This window comes from Sebastes umbrosus, chromosome 8, assembly GCF_015220745.1.
Source record: "Sebastes umbrosus isolate fSebUmb1 chromosome 8, fSebUmb1.pri, whole genome shotgun sequence".
NCBI classification, from domain to species: domain Eukaryota; kingdom Metazoa; phylum Chordata; class Actinopteri; order Perciformes; family Sebastidae; genus Sebastes; species Sebastes umbrosus.
The window spans coordinates 1,505,899-1,523,398 of NC_051276.1; the positions used below are offsets into that span (position 1 = coordinate 1,505,899).

General features: G+C 43.3%; 1 protein-coding gene and 1 long non-coding RNA gene across 2 annotated transcripts in view; both read left to right on the forward strand.

Moving 5' to 3' along the window:
* Positions 1–17,500, forward strand: part of fbxl17 (F-box and leucine-rich repeat protein 17) — a 293,136-nt gene that overhangs the window by 257,937 nt on the left and 17,699 nt on the right. Inside the window, exon 10 of the mRNA XM_037777241.1 lies at positions 5,577–5,719. Within this exon, the coding sequence (XP_037633169.1) occupies positions 5,577–5,719 (143 nt within the window). The remainder of the gene's footprint in view (positions 1–5,576; positions 5,720–17,500) is intronic.
* Positions 7,151–17,500, forward strand: part of LOC119492661 — a 12,997-nt gene continuing 2,647 nt past the window's right edge. The window contains exon 1 of the long non-coding RNA XR_005207828.1: positions 7,151–7,376. This is a non-coding gene — a long non-coding RNA (uncharacterized LOC119492661). The remainder of the gene's footprint in view (positions 7,377–17,500) is intronic.

Genomic DNA, 17,500 nt, shown 5'->3' on the forward strand with positions numbered 1-17,500 from the left:
AGTGGAGAGGGCAAAGCGGAGGCCAAGTTTTTAAATTCAACACAAAGAACCGAGTGAATGTCTTTCACATTAGACATGACAGTTGTGCTCTCTGGAATACATCAGCCATAATAAGCCTTTTTTGTTGTTGTCCCTGCTGCCATATTCATACACACACACACACATACACACACACACACACACACACACACACTCTGCTGCACACATGCACACACTGCACCGCAGTAAATCTTAACCAAATACCATCACTTCTTTTGTAAGCGTTCTGTCTTCATCAGCAGCTAAAATATGGAGTATAGGGTTACAGCAGACAGGCATGGGGATGGCTTCAGAGCAATGAGATAGCAGTAATGGCACACCATCATTTAGGAGAATGTAATAAGTGAATATCTAATAAGCCTGTAAAAGATGCTTAACCCCTGAAGCTCTGGGGTCAGGAGCAGAGATAGGAGTATAAGCGGATTAAGGAAGGTTTCTTCTCACGTTGCGGTCATCACAGGGCTGACCATCTCCTGACCCCGCTGTTAGGACTGTGATTACTTTCGCCTATAGAGCCGCTCCTATGTTTGGATAAATCCACTATTTATGGCGTTTGATAACAGCTTGTGCCTGATATGGGAAGTAATAGGTTATGAATCTCTGTCTGGAGATAATGTAGAAGTTAATAGAACACCAAAGATTTGGGGTTTTACCCGGTTATTCACCTTTGCTTGACATTTATCACCTCGGCTCCTAACTGAAAGCCATGAGTAGCGCCTTACACTTTAACTTGAATATTTGGGAAAAGCTTAATGAAAGAATTACAAGGCATACTACCGTGAGCGGTTGCAGTCTCTGGTTTTGACACAGGGATACCATTCCTAATGGTCCATGACACTCTTTATATTGATCCACAGACTGATTTGTTGTTTGGTGATTGATTGACGAGAAGATACGTCGGCCCAAATCCCCGGAGATGCTTAAATAAACTGGAGCTGTTGGTTTTAAATGTGATCCCCACCTGTTTCTCATATGATGACATAGTTTTATCCCCAAATGACAGATTTGGTGAGATGTGCCATGCTCAAAATGAATGATATCCAGGATTTAAGGTCAATCTCTGTCTCTCTCTGCTTCTTTTCACACTAAAGAGGGAGTGTACACGCACACGCACACACACACACACACACACACACACACACACACACAGAGAGAGAGAGAGAGAACCAGATCCTAAAGCCATTTTCAGGCAGGGCAGCAGAGTGTGTCCTCATTACCGTCTGTGAGTGTGTAGTCACCACTCAGTCACAGCTCCTGCTGCCAGAATGGGATTCCCCCCCTCTCTTCTCCTCTGACTCTTCCACATCTTTTCCACCTTAACTTCTCTTGCATATCGCTTCATCTATTTCTCAGACAGAAAATCATTATCAGTCAGGAAAGACAATTTCCTGCTCCTATGGTCCCTTATACACTGCCAGTCAAAGGTTTTTGATAACCCTATATTTAGAAAAAGATTTGGTTCAATTGTAGGCAATGTGATTGTCAGTTAATTGCAACTACCCTAAAAAGCGAGTTGAGAAATTTAGATTTTTCAAAATTAGATTTTTTAAAATTATGTAAATATAATAAAATAAGTCTTAAGTATTAATCAATTAAAGTCAGCACCTGTAGCATTCAGCATGCTGTGATATTTGTCTAATTTAACATATGTAGCCTTAATTGGTTGGTTGACCTTCAAATACATGTCTTTAACAAATTACTATTCATTGCTATAAGAGTCCCATTTCTGTACAAAGATGTAGGTATATTTCTTACACACATAACGGTAATCAGGACATAGAGGCAAATGTCAACTCACAAAGGACAAGAGGCAAGCTGGCATTATGAAAGATTGTCTAACAGAGAATTTGCACATTATGTATGTATACTAAAATATTATTAGCACTGCGTATTATACCAATAAAATGCATCAAAAAAATGGAAGAGCTCTATTTGAAAAAAACATCTGTCAGACATTTTCCAATGAAATAAAAGCATTTTTTCACATTTCTGTGATACTCAGCTCTGCTTATTGGGCTGTGTATTGGCAAGAATCTGGTGATATGATACATATCATGATACTGTACAGGGGTTACGATTCAATAATTTGCAATACTGTAAGCAAGGTGATATATTGCGATTTTTTAAATCTAATTTTAGGAAAACGGTAATAGTATAAAGAACACACCACCATATGCATAAAATCAGAGTTAAAAAAAGTAGACATTTTTATGCAATCAGAACAGAGGGATTTGCATGAATCCCAGTCCCTGTAACATCCAACATCATAGCACATACACTGAGAGGACACATATGTTTGCAAATGAAATAAAGTATTGGCTGAGTTAATCTTTGCATGTACACTATTAATTAAAAATCAATACAGTGTTTTTGAGAATCGATACAGTATCACAGAACACAATATCGCGATATTCGATTTTCCCGATATTTCTTAACACCCCTTCTGCTTATGCTGGCATTTACATTAGTTTAGATTGAACTAAAAGTAAAGATTTGACGAGCAGTGTATGAAAGTTGCATTGTGTGCATCTGTGATATATGTAAAAATGCAAAGATGTGCTTTTTACATACCGTTTCACTATTTCATAATGAGAAGAATGCAGTACCATTGTGTTTTCACACAAATCAAATTGTAGTAGGATTCTAATGTTTTCATCACAAATAAAACGCTTTACATTTTTGTATGTACATTTCTATACACTCTTTTTGAAATGCACTGAGCTCCGGTTGCACTATCTATCTCTGCTAAGGTGAGCAAAACTGTTTGACTGTAGTTAAAAGGTTTCCCTGAAAGCTCTTCTGCTTTGCAGAAGTAGCCAACGATTTCCATTTGCCAGCAGCTGTAGCTGGAGTTTACAGTCTCCTGATAGAGGATCAAAGGAAGACGGGGAGAAGCAGAGCACAAGCACACACACACACACACACACACACACACACAGGGATATTAGACTGCAATAGCGACCAGATGAACTTGTTGATGGAGTACTAAACAAGTCTAAATAGCTTAACACTTGGCTCGTTCTGACAAAGGCATTATCTGACTCTCCAGTTGACCAACTTGAGAGCATAACAAAATGATGTTTAGGGTTATTTGCTCTTCTCGTTCTCCCTGCAGCTATCTCAAACTGCCACATGTTTCCTATATAGAGTCTGGAGCCTGTAATTCAGTAATTTAGAGTAGTGAGGTTGTGTGTGAGTGCAGCAGAGTAATCAGGAAATGCATGGACAATGTATTCACTCTCACTTCTTATACATGCGCCGTGGTGGGCACCTGTCTGCTTCAATCCTCTCACTTTGTCAGGTTGAAAGAAGTAACGTTGAAGTGGAAGAAACAGGGACTTGGAGTCGGTGAAGGGGAAGTAGAGGGAGTTCTGTTGTTTGGTTCGGTTAACTGTGAAGCTCTCGTCTTTTATTTGATCTCCCTGTTCCTCAGAAAACTCCCCGATCGCTCTGCAGGGAGGTTTTAACAGCAGCAATATGTGTGTCTTAACATCAGACGAGAGGTCTGAGCCCAGGTAATCGAGTTTGGGATCATGTGATTGGACGTGACAAGGGGAACAAGATGGGAGCCGTTCACCTACTTGACTTGTCTTTCCAGTCTCGCACACATACAAAAACACAAGTGTCTCCATTTTTAGACTACTTAACCAGGTCACCACTAGTCAAAAAAACAACATGGCTGTGCTCCGTGTGCTGCTCACCCATCTGGCCTGATGGAGCCTCTTCCCCATGGTGCCGTTTTACATGAAACATTCTGTACTGTAGCTTCAAAGCCATGTTACTGCCTGTTCAGTCATAATGTGCCATTATGCATGGCATCCAAGAGCATGCTGGAGCACAAAGGGAACCACATGTGGAGCACCCCAAGTGCCCAAAGCTATATATTACATATGTAACATACTGCACACATGATGGTCCTTATATATTTGTGTGTGCGTGTGCGTTTGCGGGTGCGTGTGCGTGTGTGTGTGTGTGTGCGCGCGTGTGTGTGTGCGTGTATGTGTGTGTGCGTGTGTGTGTGTGTGTGTAGAGGAGACTCTACATTACATAGCTCCAGCTGGACAGGAGGAAAGACGGTTAAATACATGCAGTTGATTCAAAAAGCATAAGATTATTCATTTCCCTTCTCCTGTGGGAACAAGCTCTCTCTCCACGCTCGTATACATGTACACACACACACACACATATACACAGCCTTGGACAGCGAGTCTAACCCAGTGTGCGGTGACATCAACAATCTGCTGATTGCATGTTATTTAATACTGTAATATGTGGAGGTATTTCTAAAAGTGCTGGTGATAAAAGTGAAAAGGGGAGACAGGAAGAGGTTCAACATGAAAACGAGTGTGTAAAGACACATTTTCCCTCCTCGTTGAGGTGATGTTTGAGTCTGAAGCTTGTTTGTGAAAAAAAGTTTGAAGTGAAATGGATTTCTGCAAATGAAAAAAAACAACAACATCAGGGCTAAGTAAGTATTTGAAGGTGCTGTCAAAGGCTTTCTCTGTCTTTACCCTCCTCCTTTCATCTTTCTCTCATCCCTCGCTCCACCTCCTCCCTTCCCACTCTCATTAGTGACGGTTGTGAGAGAGGGGAGAACAAAGCCCAGGCCCTGCCAATCGATCACCGAGCAGCATTATCAATCGACTGGTGAAGCACAGGTCTCCTCCATCTGCCCAACGATTGACGGGTCAAAGATTGATGAGGAAGATTGTTGTGTGTGTTTGTGTGTTAATGCAACAGAGAGTCTTTATTTAAGATAGATTACAGGCGGTTTAATCTCATCTTGTTTGTCTGCTGCACATTTTAATTTGTAAAATAAATGAAGACAATATGAAGAGAAGAACACGTGTGAGGTATAGTGTGTGTGTGTGTGTGTGTGTGTGTGTGAAGGTATGTACACACACATGCTCCGATGTGGAACAAAGCCCCCAGACACTGACAGATATTTGTTTTGGTGGATACTCTTTACCCTGCTGGCACTTTGTTTCTGCCCTGGCAGCAGTAAACACACACCACACAAACACACACACACACACACACACGCACACACACACGCGCGCGCACACACACACACACACACACACACACACACACACACACACACACACACACACACCAGCAGAATTAAATCATACACTGGCATGGAGTCACACTTTACCCTGGCACGGTGTCATTGCCTTTCAGTGCTGTGACTCATGCCAACGCTCTAATGGATGAATCCTGCAGCAGTCTGAACAAACATGGGTGTGTGCAACATTTGTGTGTATTCCATGCGTGTATTTCAGCATGTTACCCTGTGTGTGTGTGTGTATGTGTGAATATTTTCAAGGTGTTGTGCAAACATTGGAATTATATGTCACAGCTGGCCAGATGACTTGCCCCGGTTTCATCTCGAATTTCTATGCGTCTCTTTGGGAGGCCGACGCTGCCACATTTGCATGAGAAAGGTTGTCAGACTAACACCTTTTCTTGTTTCTTTCCCTCCCTCCCTCCCTCCCTCCTTGTCCCTCCTCTTCGTCTTCCTCCTGCATCCACAGCTCTGATAGCCATAGGCCAGTACAGCAGCACCATAGAGACCGTGGATGCCGGCTGGTGTAAGGACATCACAGACCAGGGAGCCACACAGATCGCTCAGAGCAGCAAGTCCCTCCGCTACCTGGGCCTCATGAGATGTGACAAGGTAACAAGCTCAGCCCAGAATGTCTGCTGCTGTCTGCTTTCCTGTCAGTACTATACAGTATGCTGTACTGTATGCGTGGCGTGCACTCCAAACATGCTTCTGGAGATGTTTTTAAACGTAGCAAATCAGATTTTTTTTGTAATGTGTACTGAAAAACATTTCGGGGGGAGAATTTGCAGAAGAAAAACATAATGGTCAAATGAATGATAATCATCATTAGTTGCAGCCCTACTTTCACGCTTGATTTATGCTTGTAAGCACGGCCAAAGTGACGTCACACACTAGACACGGCCTTTCGCGGGGGTTCCGTGCGGCAGGTTTTCGCCTGTCCGTGCACATCCACATTTTTCTAACTACACAGACGCTGACGGGCGGAGAAAATGGAGAACTTTGAGGACTTTGTCGGTTTGCCACGAGGACAAACTGGCGCGGAGTAAAAAAGATCAAAACGTTTCCTCGTCACGATTCCACGTCAGTTCAAGTCCGTGCGACCATCCTTGCAGAAAACATAACCAAAGCTTGATACAGTTGTTAGTCCCCTTTTTGTGCTCTAAATGTGCTTAAAGCTGAAGTAGGCCAGATTGGAGCAACTATGATTAAAACAAGTTGTTTTTATAAAACGGTCGTAATATCCTGACAGTAGTACATGAAACTGGTAACCTGAAAGAAATCATATCCCTCTGTGTCCTCCGGTGCTCCCAACAGCATCTGCAAGATTTCACAGACCGGAGGAAAACAAGCAGTCAGAGCCAATCTGAGGTCTGCTGTCCATCTGCTGTCTATGAGAGTCGGCTGTCAATCACTCGCGAACTCCGACCAAATGGTCAAACTAGGCAGCGCTGATCAAATATGAATCAATATTCTGTTACTGTAATGCCTATTTCTCTCCTCAGATGTTTTCAGAAACATCTTGTAGTCGATGTTCACGATATATGGAATCGCGGCTTGTCCCACGCACGGTATATAAAACCTATATCGCGAACATCGACTACAAATGGTCATGTAATGTTTTTAAGCCCCCCCGCCGGCATTAGACTCACTTTGGCATTTCCTTCTCGGCTCCCTCTCACACACACACACACTTCACACACTAGTCACAGACTCCGCTTCCATCCAGACCTCTCTCCTGGGCGAGGGCGATGTATTCGACCGGCGTGTTTTTGTTTATGGAGGGAAGCAGCGGAGAGAGAAAGCCCGGAACCCGGAGAAAGCGAAAGAACTGAAGTGTCAAAGCGAGTAAGGTAGCGAGAACACGACCAAAGCAACCAGAACCAGCCCAGAGGCAAATGACTCTGGCTTCCTCGCTTTTCAAGACAATCCCATATGACAAAAAAAGTGCAAAATGCAAAGAAATCATGGCCGCTGTAAACTACATTGCAACGTCTAGCGTAGTTGAAAAGCTCAGATTCAAAAGACTCATTAAGACACTCGATCCAAAATATGAACGTCCAGCTAACAGAACCAAAGCTGTCAGCCTGAACAAATGAACCAGACTGCTCTGGCCATACAGCAGGCTGCACCTCGCGATTGGTGAGTCTTTCTACACTAGTGGGAAAATAATATTTTTTATAATCAGCAATGTTATAACAGCTTACTGGTAAACATAACAATAAAATACTTTACACTTATTACACGCCATTAAAAACGGTGTGTGTGTGTTATGTATTTATCAAAATATATAAAGCATGTATTGCCAGATAACTATTTGGTTAAAGTGGATACTGTTTTGTTAAATTGAACTTGTGATTTCCCCCTTAATGCATGAGAGATTAAAATAGTTTCAATAGAAACCACTGATGAATATAAACAAGAAGGTTTTAATGCAGACATACAGTGTGCTGCAGGGACTACAAGAATCATCATATTGGTGTGATTGTATGCATCAAAGGGTTAAATCGAGTATTTATGAAGTGCTTAGAGGATATTTGAAAATATCGCGATATATATTGTGTATCGCGATATTGCCTAAAAGTATTGCAAAATTATTTTTAGGCTATATCGCCCAGCCCTATCTTGTAGTGTACGGTTTAGCTGTAAAGTGAGAAAGTTTGTGACGCGGCGGCTATGTTGAGATCTGTTGAAGGAACGCCAAGTTCCGGTCACATGACCGGAGCACAGCCAATAGGAACGCTCTCTCTCTCAATGAAATGACCTGTGATTGGTCAAAGTCTCCCATCACAGGCTAGATGTTCTAAAGCCTGAAAACAGAGCCATGAGGAGGAGCAGAAGTCTAGTTATCTCTCAGAACACTTGAATTACAATATGCTGAAAGGTTATTATGGAATTTTTGCCCAATGATGCCAAAAATATACTGCCTACTGCTGCTTTAACATGTGTATGTGAGTGTGTGTATGCATGCCTGTGCACATCCTGTTGCCATTGTAAGTAGAACTGGGCAATGATACTATTATCATAATATTTTTGTTATCAGACAAAAAGGTGTATTATTAATAATACATATTAAAAATAGATAATATAATAATAATACAATCGTATGCAAACATGTTTTTTTATATCCAATATTTCCACAAAGCATCCCTGCTCAGTGTTGTGCAGCGATGCCCATATTGTCCGATACACCCAGATACTTTAAGGCAGTGGTTCTCAACCAGGGGTCCGGGGACCCCTAGGGGTCCTTGAAGGTGTTCCAGGTGGTCCCCAGGAAAAATGAAGAATAGTTTATTTTCACTTTTTTTATTCACTAAAAGTGAGCCCAATGTGATTCATGTGTAGTCATAAGTGTGGCTACTCTGATAATAGGTTTCACTTCCTCCACGGTTATCTTCCTCAACTGTAGTTGACAACTATAGAATTCTGGTACAATGTGTATCAATTTAGGGGTCCTAGGGGTATAAATGGTGAATGGCATATATATATATATATATATATTGCTCAACTCTAGTGCACACACAATAAACACATAGACAGAGGCCCATCGGATCACAAGTGAACAGCTCTAAGTACAGGTGTGAACGCACTCAAGACACATTGAGGACGCATTGAGATCGGATCTTTCAGACCACATTCAGAGGTGGTCTGGGCCACATGTGGCCACATTCTTTTAGTAGTGTGTACGCAAATGTGTCCTGGGCCACATTAAGGACCACCAACTCAACTGACGTCCAGCTGAGATCTGCAGGATCACTGCGCTCCTCAGATGAACAGACAGACAGACGTGAGCGCATGTCAGCCTCGCAGCATGGAAACGTCCTCTGTGCTCTACTGTATCCTGTCGGTACAACTGTATTTTATCTATAAGCCACATATCTATCAGACATTATTATCAAATTGTCGGAGATGTGTCGGTGTTTTTGTTCCGCTGCTTTGCGCGGAGCTGATACCCGACCGCCCGCTCACTCTCATCCTCGGCTCTCTGAGGACACATGTTAATGCCAGATCTGAACAGGGCCATAATCAAACACACACACATGAACCCTCAAAAGACCCAGGCTAGGGCAACTGGCCAATAAAAAGTATCCAGAGGAGAGCGTGTGGAGAAGCTAATCCACTGCTGTCCGTGCCCAGTATGTCTATGTGATCAACCAGTTGGGTGATATCATAATGACCCCTCTCAAGCCTACTTGCCTCTGGGTCTGAGGGACAATCTTTCCAAAGTCACCCTATAACTCTCATCTGGCCTCTCTTATCCATCCAATCACCAACCTGATGGAAGCACATTTAGTTGTAGTGCCATGGTAACTACTCCACCCACCTCTCCAATTGGTTCAGTGGAGCTCCTACCACACAGATGCATCCACTTAGTGTGGGATCGTTCAGTCTGACATGAGTGGGATGAGGGCAGACAAGGAAGGGAAAGAGAACAGCTGAAACTTTAGCCTGCTCTGATATTGTACAGCATGGTTTCTTGTACTGCAGCCTGGTACGCAACACAGGCCATAATGCCATTGCTGGTGGGCCTGCATATGAGTGTAACAGGATTTAATGAGCCTTTTGTTCTCAGGCTAAATTTTACTTTTGGGTTTTGGGCTAAACTAATTTAAAAGCCCCTGCTGCGCAGTAAAAAGTGCAAGTAGAAGTCGGCAGGGGAGACGAGGAGGGCGGAGAGATTTTGACTTATAGCCGAAGCCTTTCACCAGGTTGGGAACTCATCATTTTTATTTCTACATTATAAAATCAGTGATATCTGCGTGCCGTGGCCTCAAGGTTGACCCTATGGATTTTTCCGATAAAAATGCCTGCCCAGAGATCGTTAAGTGCGACAAGAACATCGGTGTATCATATTTATCTATTTGTGCTGTAATGAAATTAAAACATATGAAGGTCTGACAGTGACCCCATGTGTAAGGTCTCAGTGATGAAGCGGCATACTCAGTTCACATTATTGCAGACATGAATGTGTATCTATCATATTTATCTAGGAGTAATAAAGAGTAACTGCATTACATAGCAGGTGATCACTTAGATTCCATTTTCATTTAGTTCCCTCCTGCCTTGCCGACTCACTGACCCAACAATCGATATCTACATCCATGCTAATAAAAATCTGTGCTGGAATGACCTACATCTCTACTGGAATAACAATTTTTCTTGGTTTCTCTCCACCGTATGCTTTCACTCTCCTGCCCTCCCAACGAACACATTCACCCATCCCTCTGCTCTTATTTATCTTTCCATCCCTCTCTTCAGATGTGATATTCATACTCATAATTTTGCCCGGAGGATGGAAAGGTAAATAATGATTCTCCCTGTGCTCTGAAGGGGAATATGGGGATGACATAGCTAAATAAAGCTGTAATTGGTGCTATTAGAGTTGTAATGGAGTGTGAGTCGAGCAGAGAGAAGAGTTTGACAGTTTCCAAGGTCAGGTGTGTTACCAGCTCTGAATCACAGAATGAATTCACTGCTTGCCTGCCCCATTCACCCATTCCTCTGTTTTCAGTCCTTCCATTCCTAAAAATTGTATTTAGCATTGCAAATGAGCCCGGAGTACTGGTGTGGACTGGTCAGGCCTGTGTGGGGAAAAAGAGCAGCCCACGGCAGCTACTTTCTTTCTTTGTTGTTGGTGATGTTTTTCATTGAAAGGGAGTTAGATGAAGTCAGGTTTCAGGAGGAGAGGGAGAGAGGGATGGGGGTAATACCAAGTTTGCTCAGAGGGAAACAAATAAACAGAAATAGGTTGTTATTACCGAGGTCGTGGCGAAAATGAGAGCTAGCGGACGAGTTAAAGAGGTAAAAAGGTAAAAAGGTGAGGAGCAGAGAATTGTGGTCTTCTACAAGTCAGCCCAGGGGCAGCAGTGACCACGCTCTGACTTCTCCTCGTCTCTCTCCTCCCCTCCATCCCTCATACCTTCTGCTCCCCCTGCTCTACTCTTGAGATTCTTCAGTTGCCTCAACTAAATTTAGGCATTTACTGTAGCTGACACTCCAAAACAACTTCCAGTTAGGGGCTGTTTGATATCTTTACCAAGGTCACTTTACATTCACATGATTGGCTGTTGTCCCATTGGCCCCTTGGCCCAACTGCTGCTCCACTTCTTCTCTTTGCTTGAGGAAGTCAAGTCACTTTAAAAATCACATCAAATTACACACTACATTTTGTAAAAACAAATTTGCACCAATTATAAGTGCTCTGACCACTGCTTGGTGGAAAATTTGACCGGTTTCACAGTGGTTGTAATCCGTGTTACGTGCCGTGTCTCTTAAATGAACCAAATCAATATTTTTAAGTACTTTGTAAAATTGTTTTCAGTATAGGCAGCAGCGCATTCAATTTGGTTGTGATTTCTTTCCTGGTTTGCATTTGACGTGTCAGCCTCTAGCAATGTTGTATCACGCTTTATTTGTGTATCACGGCAGTAAAATCCGGAGGCATGTCCAATTCAATCTCAGGGCAAACTAATCTCATCTCTGCACTTAATGCAGTTCTGGGAAAACGCAGAAGCTGGGGGATAACTCTCAATTCCACAAGGTTCCCACATAATGAAAGTCTTGTGCAAATTACTTAACTTTAGATTTCTCTCAGCCACAGCGTCTCTTCCTTATGTTGACAAATCCATTTGAATTTTTTTTTTCCTCATGCCTCATTTTATTAAACTCTCCATTGTTTAAAATAAGATGCGAGGCGTAGCTTTCTCCATGCATCCGTTTGTCTCTTTCGTTCCTCGGCCCAGTGTTGACAGCATGAATGACCAGCATATATAAGGTCAGCGGTGCTTATTACATATTCCTTCTGTGCTCTTAGTTTGTTCAAAGACTGTAGTGAAGATTACATCCAGTGATAAAACATGGGACAAGAACAGAAGGGGATTCTGGGCAAAGAGTGTAGAATGCGTTCTCTAGATTAGGATAGTATTTCCTTGAATTGGTCTAACACATAGACTGTATGTAAAGTTGGACGATGCGTCTCCACTTCCTCCCACTGTACAGAAGTGAAGCCAAAATATCCCAGATACGGGAGCTGCCATCTTGGGAGTTTGACGTCATTTGGAGCCAGAGTTTGCGCAGTAGTGATGGGACGATGGAGCCGCGGTGTCAAGGTCACCCGCCCAAACCAATCACGAGCCGAGGTCAGCCACAGCTGTTAATCATGACGTCTGACCCCCTTTTTATAGCATCAAATAACTAACTAAAACCAAACTTATCAGAAAAATGAACACTTCCACATACATCAGCGTGATAAGAACTAACTAAAATGACAGAAACCATGTTTAGGAAAAATGTATTTGATTTGGCCCATGTCCCATCCGCTAACCACTAACATGGAGGAGGCGGGCTTTATGACCTATACTGCAGCCAGCCACCAGGGGGCGATCCAGATGTTTTGGCATCACTTTAAGGGAGCTGTCATGCCATCCATCTTTATATACAGTCTATGGTCTAACATTCTTAGCTTGACCCTTAACAACCTCCATTTGTTTAGCTCAGCCCCAGGATCTACACACTCGAGGAACCATCTTAATATTTACCCATCAACCAACTACTGTCCAAGCCAACATACTGTGGCGATGGGGGTCATTGACAGCACGGCCCCGACCTGAAATTATTTAGCTTTGCGTACCAAACCATGAATGTTTGCAATGTGAAAATAAATAGTTATATACACTTCCACACAGTGGTCTGCCCAGTTAGCCCCCGTGAGAGCTGTGTTGACAGTGTTTTGGACATATTACAAATATTCCAAAGTTAATATTTCCCTTACAAGGACTTTGCTTGCTTTCAGTTCAGGATTTGTATGTTGCAGGAATTTAGTACAAATAACTGCAACACAGGTCGAAAAAAACTGTCTAAAACAGACCTTCTCTTCAGCCATTCGTAGCCTCAGCAGCATTAGGGATAGCCAAAGCCCGTCTGCCTTACAGATGTTCAGGTAACTCCTGCAGCCTACATTTGGCTATTTAAAATAAATCATGGTTTGAGTTTCTCTCTATTTCTTCCTCCCTCGCTTTTTTCCTTCTCCCCCCACAAAGCTTCCTCCCACACTAACTGATGTGGAGTTAGGTTTCAGAATGGGTCCTGTCAGTCTTAGACAAATACAGCCTTGTGATAACCTTGACACACAGTGCGGACAACCCAGTCAGCTCTCCGCCTCGGCAGCGCGGCTCGGCCTGTGTAAATTTGTTTGGAATTGTCAAAACGCTGGGAATTTTAATGTAACAGCTTCCCTGAATGTCACAGGACTTAGAAAGTGTAGAATTCATTTAAGAACTGTTAACAGGATCCATCTGGCTCTCCTCATGTGGAGCAGTGTGAAGGATCGATTTCCTCCGTCACAGTTTATACAAACGTGCTTCCGTCCTGTATACATTTTACTGCCAGGCAGCCTGGATATTTTGTCCACTGCCATTTGGACTGATATGAAGAATTTGAGATTTTTTTTTTTAACTCTGTACAAACAGACGTACGAAAGCACAGATCTCAGTGAAGTCTATTTGATTATCAGAATATTTTCTTATTTAGACTGTCCTTTCAGTAGCTGGGTGATATACGCTTGTAATAATATGGAATGTGTGCGTTCGTCCCACTGACTTCTTCTCATTCCTGTCTGTCTGAAGGATTCTCTTTGTGTCTCAGTGTGTTTATACATGCTCAAATACGACGTGTCTGTGTGTAACAGTGTGTGTTCTCCGATAGGAATTTATGTTATTTTCTGTTAACGCGGCTCATAATGGAGTATTGAAATCAGAACCCCTCCGGGCCCAGGCAAATGGCGCGCTCCGCCTGCCTCAAATGATTACACCCCTCCGCCCTCAGGGCCAAACCACCCTGCTCTGACGAGGGGAAAGAATGCGATTGATCCACACTCACCCAAAAATAATCAAATCAATTCATCTCGTCCTCTTTCAGCTATGACTCTGTGTCAGTCTTTTGAAGGATTCAGCTGAAAGACTCAAAGAAAAAGGGCCTTAATCTACTGAATGTTAGGTCTTCGTGGGAGGAATTCATCTCTCTACACTTTCACAAACACAATGGAACATTATGTATTAATCCAGGCTACGCTTTAGAGTGATGAGAGTCAGTGCGCTGGCGTCAGAGGTAATATTCAACTCAAATTATAGCGATGTAGTAACAACATTCTGCTCACTGGACTGGGCAGACACAGAGACGCTGAAACAGAAACGCACATAAACATGCCAAACTCACACTAATTCACCAAATGCTAATGCTGTAACATTTATAGCTTTTTGGCTAACCACAAAATCAAGACAAGTGTCCAATCACAGGGACAGGGACAGGGCTCCAGCTGTAAGCTTTATTGATTTGTGTAGAAACACACTGTACAGTGTTCCTTATCTTGACGCTGTTTTCATATGTCTCCTGTATGTGTTAAGTTTCTGTTTCCTCTAATGGGCCCTACTGACCACTGTGAACATTTGGAGCCTTCATCCTCTGTTGATGTATCACTTTGGGGATTTTGATCTTTTTCAGCCTCAGTGGAATGTTTTCTTTAGAAGCATTTTCACAGCTTGCTCAAATATACAGTACCTCTTTTTCCCTCTCATTCTCTTCCCTTGCCTCTTTCCTCCTCTCCTTGCCCCTCACCTTTTTTTCACTCCCCCCCCCCCCCCCCCCACCCCCATCCCCCCCACCCCCCTCTCCTCTCTACTCATCTACCTTCTTTTTGTCCCCTGCTTCTTTTCCACTACTTCATTAGAGTGAAAACAAATGGGCAGTCCAGGTTGTGAAACGGAGAGGGAGGCAAACTCACACAGTCAGCACGAAGCCGGACTAGGGAAATAATGACACTGACTGCTACTGGCCCCTTCAGGGACAGCTGGTGGAGTTACTTATCAAATTAATGGAGGAGATGAGGGAGGGGAAGAGAAAGTAAAATGAGGGGTGGCCTTGTGGAAAAAAACGAATGAGAAAAGGATTTAACGAATGACAGAAAAACCAAGTCAAATAAGATAAAAGGAAACAATAGAATGGGTGCTGGCTATTCCCTTTACAAATGGCCCCTGAAATAGTGTTTTGTGTAAGCAGTTTTGAAGTGTGCTCCCATTACCTGAATTGAGGTGGAGCGGCGTTTGGGGAACAGGTATGAGCGCTGCTGCACCCCCAGATAGAGCAACCAGACAGACCTTGTTAAAAGAACAGACATCCCAATCAATATAGCCGTTCCACCGGTGCATCCAGCTGCCGGGGACCATACACAGATAGGCACGGCGCAGCAATTTTCAGACATAAACAAGGGCCTAATTGTTCAGGGCCTGGAGGTTTGGAGTGAGGAAAACAAAGATGAAGTATGTTGAAGAGTTAGGAGGCATTTTAACTCTCGTTTAGGAAATGAGAGTTCGGTAGTTCGGCAAAACTTTCTTTGATGAGTGTTGTTATTGTGAACGGCAGGGCTTCTTAGTTTAAAGGCTGCTAAAGCGAAGGGGAATTAGGAGACAGATGCTGCATGCACAGCATCGAGTGTAACACAGGCAGGTTCTCTCTGGTTCCCATTTTCCCGGCTTTGGTCAGACTTGAATGTTCAAAGTCGAGAAAGTAGTTTGAAAGAGTCATTTGCTATTTGTGATTTTCAGTGTAATCTTGGAGTCTCATCCCACACAGAAGAGCCGTATTGATTGGCGGTCTTAACTGAAGCCGCCTCCTGATCATCCCTTCATCTTGTTTCTAAAGGGCAGGAGCAAGGGACAGTGAAGGAGAGAGGGTGAAATAAAGTGAGACATCGACAGAGTTCACTGAGTATCTGAAGAGAATCTCACAATTGCCCTTCAACAAAAACCTAGCAGACACACACAGACGTAAACCTGACCTCAGCCGGCCTCACCTGGCTCACATACACACTTGTGTGTTTCTTTGCCTTTTCTCCACCTTGTACTCACTTTATTCTTACCCCTGTTTCTCCCTCCCTTACTCTCCTCTAAGCAAGGACAGCCAAGGTTGTTTGAATTTTGGATGCTGCTCACATCTTTTGTTCATTCAATTAGTTCATTCAAGTTGCCCCCTCTGTCTTGTCTTCCAGCCTTCCCCCCTTTTTTTCTCTCCCTCATCTGGGGCTGTTTACTCATCACAATGGAGGTCAACATAATCTCATGGAGTCATGGACAGACAGTAGACAAGACTCAGTGTGGCCTGGATACTCCGACTTGCCAATCCTGATATGTTTCTGGGGATAAACTAACGTCTGGCTCAATACGGTTTTTCCTTCTCCCAGACATTGAGAGAGACAGCGGGAGGTCACAGTCCATTTTTAGCCTGCAGGCGCAGAGTCTGGCTGTGTCGGTGATGAATTAGCTATTTAATGCTAATGACAATATAGCCCCCTCACTGAATGTTGTGTACAAATTGAATACATCCAGACGAGCTTGGGAATTTTTTTGGGGGGATCGATTAAGCCTCCGACTGATGTCCAGCTTTATAATCTTTTGGACACAGAGTAGCCAATGGATGTATAAGCTTTGAATAAGTTTTGCAGAGGAAAAGTGTGTTGCCAGAAGTAGTGCTCTTATGACCTGTTGCTGGTCAGGGAATATTTGAGAAAATGAACAATTTTCACCCAAGAGCAAAAAAAAATCAGAAAACAAAGATATAGATTTATCATGCTGTCAAGATTTGTGCTTGTTCTGACAGTGAAGAGAACAATAGGCTGAAATCTTTGTATCTTTTATTGACCTTTTAAAGGGTAACTTCAGTATTTTTCAACCCGGACTCTATTTTCCCATGTTTTTTGTGTCCAAGTGCCTAATGGGGACAACACTTTCTGAAATTGGTTATGGAAGAGCGAAGTAACCGGCAGCCACAAAACGAGCTGCGAGGGCAAGTGAGCAGCGTCAGTGTAACGTTCCATTCACTAAAAGTTCATGTTTTTGCCAGTGACAGGCTCAGATTGTTATTAACATCTAACATTGACAGAAAGATGGCGGCGCGTCCGAACGCAGCGGCTTTGCTATCCCCAATCCGATGTTATCTGTTCTTACTTATATCAACATTAAGCTTAGTCGCCAGTGTGGATCATTCGTATAGCTGCTTAGAACAACTGGATATCGGACGTAGCTGTGAATGGCAAATGGTTGGTGATTACAACAACTTCGACAGCATCCCAGAGGATCTGGCCAGGGCACCGGCAGCTAAGTGGGTCACCCTGCCGACTAGAAGGATAAGGAGGCGGCGCCGCGAGAGAAGGCAGGAGCGGGGACGACGTGCCGGAGTACAGGCCAGGCTACGGAGCACTCCGACCAGACCTGCTTTACCAAGCATGTTTCTCGCAAATGTTCGTTCACTTCCTAATAAGATGGACGAATTAAGGCTGTGGCTCAACACACAGAAATCAACGAGGGACTGCTGCGTGTTTGTTATCACGGAGACATGGCTAAC